At 37.6% G+C, this 3,982-nt stretch overlaps 1 protein-coding gene across 1 annotated transcript; it reads right to left on the bottom strand.

Annotated features, from left to right (window-relative positions):
• Positions 1–995: 995 nt before the first annotated feature.
• Positions 996–2,852, bottom strand: LOC135702678 (chaoptin-like; the record flags this gene model as incomplete). The annotated part of the gene is made up of 1 exon (XM_065223705.1): positions 996–2,852. A coding segment is annotated over one exon (1,857 nt), but the record flags the coding sequence as incomplete, so codon positions are not given.
• Between the last annotated feature and the right edge of the window lie 1,130 nt (positions 2,853–3,982).

Genomic DNA, 3,982 nt, shown 5'->3' with positions numbered 1-3,982 from the left:
ACACTAAGTAATAATTCGCACATTAAACCCTTTAGTATATGCCACGTTGTAACTCTTTGCTTTGGAATATTAAATCATTCTAGTTCAGACCTTCAGTCGAGTAAGTTCGTAATTATAATTTTATTTTTTTTAAAACGCCCCTCGAAGGCCCGAACTAATAACTTTTATGTGCATGATCATTAGACTTATGCAAAATTTGAAATTTTCGCTCCACAGTGCTCAAACGGTTTCAAATCAGGTCTTGATTAGCCTCCCAAAATTTAAACTCATTTAGTAAGAAACTGACTTGGCACAAACTATATGGCCTATACCAAACTTTTTGTTTATTTTCTTCTACCTACTTTCCATATTGCTGTTTCGAACATTTATATAATTTTTCTTACGAGAAATATTCTAAGCTACAACTTTGCAATACATTGTTTTTCAGCCAAACGTCAAATTAAATTGTTATTAATTTTTTAAGCGATTGATAATCTTATGGCATGATCAAGCAGCTGTTCTGTGGGAAACACTGTATTCTGCCGTGTGGCATAATAGCCACGATATTTGTGCTCTATTCTTCGCACCAGAAACACCAATGTTGCCTGCTGAACAGTTGATTGAGCACTATCATAAGACATCAGTGACTCGAATCATTAATAATTTTTTGTTCCTTACATTTGATCGAAAAGTGGTTTTCAACAAAGTAGTAGCTGAGAAAATTTCAGCTATCATTTTTTAATGTAGAGTAAACTGGTGAATTTTGAGATCGATATGAACAAAAACATAAGTTTTCCCATAGTATTTCCCATATAAGCTTGAAATGGTTTGTGCCAAGTCAGTTTCTTAATAAAGTAGTTCAAATTTTATAAACTTCAAATAGTATGTGCCAAGTCAGTTTCTTACTAAATGAGTTTAAATTTTGGGAGGCTAATGAGGACCTGATTTAAAACCGTGGAGCGAAAATTTCAAATTTTGCATCAGTCTAATGCTCTATCTTTACATGCAACTTGGTTTCACTTTTTGTTTTTCTTGTATCGTTTATCCAATTCCTTTGAAAATGTATTATCTGAGCAATCCTTGTTCAGTTGCATCATCTTCTGGATATTGTCTATCAGAACTTGATTCTTCGGATGCTCCAAGTCAAAAATTGGACTACCTCCCAGACATAGTGTCTTCAATTGGCTCAGCTGGTTGATGTTCGGTTCAAAGGCCAGCAGATGATTGTGGTGTAGATTTAAGTACTTCAGTTGAGTTGTCCACTGTAGGCTATTGGCGTCCAGGATCGCTATGTAATTGTGCTCTAGGTTCAGCTCTAGCAGATTTGGCAACCCTACTAGGGTCATCGCATCCAGCCATTCAAATCGACAGTGTCTGCAGCTGAGCTTCCGTAGTGATGTGCTCAGTAGGAATGGATCGTTGGCCTTGCTAGATAGACGTTCATTCCAGTCAAGCTGAAGGTTATCCAATTTCTTTAATTTTTGGAATGCAAGTGCAGCAATGAAATCAAGTTTGTTGTTAGACAGGCTTATGAATGATATGTTTGGATTATTTTTGAACAAGGAATGGGAACGAATGAATTGAATTTGGTTGCCTTGGAGATGTAAGTATTTTAAATTGTGTAGTTCTTTGAACGTTGGCTCGTATATTATCGTAATCGAGCAGTTCTTCAATGATAATTCTTCAATCGATGAGCTCTTAAGAAATACCCTATTTTGTTGGAAGTCAAATGAATGATTATCGTCAAATAATACTTTCTTCACATTTTCATTATCAACTAGATATTCTTGTTCTATGTAGACGATGTTTCTATTCGAAAGATCTACCGTCAATCCATCACTACTAAGGTCATGAATAGGAGACTTCTTGTAAACTGCTTTTCCATTGATGTTCGGTAAATAGTTTTCAAACTTATGCAAATGATTAGCATCATCCAAACAACTGTTACGAAGGTTCTTCGCTGCATACAAATCCTTTGCTGCATCAACTTGGAAGCCCGGTTGCAATGGATTCCTATCCAAGCACAGCCTCCACAACCCGTTCAAAGGAAGATCCAACAGAAAATTAGAGACCTTTTCGATTAAATTGTCGTCCAGTAGGACAACGTTGAGGACTGTATTCTGCATAAATCCATGCTCATCCAACGAGATAATCTTGTTCTTTCTTACATTGATAAATTCCAGGATCGGCAGCTTAGATGTATTCAGTGTTCCTCCCAAATTACAGTCTTTGGCACTAAGTTTCTTGATCGATTCCGATATGATGTTCAATCGTTGCAAGTTCCAATTTCCATCAACGTTCAAAATTTGGATATACTTTGCCTGTAGCAACGCATCATCCTCGATTTGCTCCATTCCATTGTTCGAAAGATACAGCTGCGAAAGCTTCGGCATGCTGGTCAATGTTGTTCGATTGAGGATTGTAGTGTGGCAATGATTGCAAGTGAAGAACATTAATCTTGTACCTTGGAGATCCACCCTGTTCAAGTCAAATTGCTCGTTCCAACTTAGATCTAGCATCGATAGACTAGAAATGAGCCGAATTGTTGCTTCCGAATTTAATGTGGAAAGTTGATTACCGGCAAGATTAAGTTCTTTCAAACGAATATTGTTCTCGAACGCATCCGGATGTATGTATTGGAGGCTGTTGTTTTCCAGCATAAGATGAGTTAGTTGTGGCAGTGCTGATAAGGACTCCCGGTAGATGCAATGAACTCCACATTTGTTGCAATGGTATCGTGATAGACCATCGTGAATCAGCAGAACTTGGTCTATGGGGAATTCGAAATCCGCTTGGTTGCTCATGTCGAGCATAAAGAGGTCTGGGTAGGTGACGTACATAGTTTTGTTGATGATGGGTTGGTCAGTCACAATGGTACAGTTCTCGAGATATAATATGCTGGAGGTGGTGCCTTTGTCGATCAAGGTAAAGATTATCAGAAAATTATAAATTAAGTTGCGGCGTTCCATTGTCTGAAACAAATTAAAAAGGAACGATTAGCTTGAAATAATCATTTACGAAGCACGGACAGAGGCGCAGTTGCTGTTATAATAACCCTCCACGTAAAAATACTAAGCTGCTACGATATCGAATAAATAAATAAATAAGCAAGCAGAGAAAAATTAGTTTTAAACTTGCTTCGTGTCATTGCTTCTATTATGTAATGGGAAAACGCGCTTAGATGTTTTGCACCAACTCATTGGGACCGACTTACAATGAGCGGCAGTTTACACTCTGATCGCTATCCAGCTCTAGTAACATAATTAAAAATAAAGAACTATTTAAGGTTGAATTTTCAAAAGGATTTATCTTCTTTAGTTAACAAAGATTAAAACATCAATTTGTCGAAACTTTTAGCTCAACCACGCAACATAACGCCACCGTACAGTAGTAGTGGTGCAAAAAGTCAAATTCACGAGCTTACCAGATGTAGTAAAATAAGACTTGAGGAAACGGCTTCTATAATCGTCGGTCCGGTTCGTTGTAAGTGAGCGATGGGTTTGTGTAAGGATTCCAGAAATATGCTTGATCTTGGTTCAACTATCTTGATGACATCGAGCTGGAGTCAGCTGCAAATAAAATTAAAAAGAATTTTTGGTGAAAATCGTCATCAGGTACTGAAAGCTACAAAAAAAAATTATTATTATGATAATAATGCAGATTACTTCCAGATTTTTAAATTTGTTTTTCCTTGATTTATTTTCCATCGATCTTGTTTTCCGTGCTACCAATGCTACCGACCCCAGGGAGGCAGCGCCCTATCTGGACCCTATCTATCGACCCATCAACTCAACTGAACCGGGGACCAACGGCTTTACTTCCCTTCCGATGTTATGAAATATGACCAAGAGCATTAACCAGCTGGTTTGGAATAATCGAGTCAAAAGAAAACATCTGAAGAAATGTCATGGAAACCAAGCGTTAAATATCTTCCAAGGTGGGATTGGTGAGAGCGAAATCGACAGTGCAATTTGAGGACGACCAAATTAAAATCACTCGGGTC

This window comes from Ochlerotatus camptorhynchus, unplaced genomic scaffold (genome assembly GCF_037179485.1).
Source record: "Ochlerotatus camptorhynchus isolate MF236.1 unplaced genomic scaffold, CSIRO-AGI_Acam_v1.1 ptg000196l, whole genome shotgun sequence".
NCBI lineage: Eukaryota > Metazoa > Arthropoda > Insecta > Diptera > Culicidae > Ochlerotatus > Ochlerotatus camptorhynchus.
This window is presented reverse-complemented; position numbering and strand designations above follow the sequence as displayed.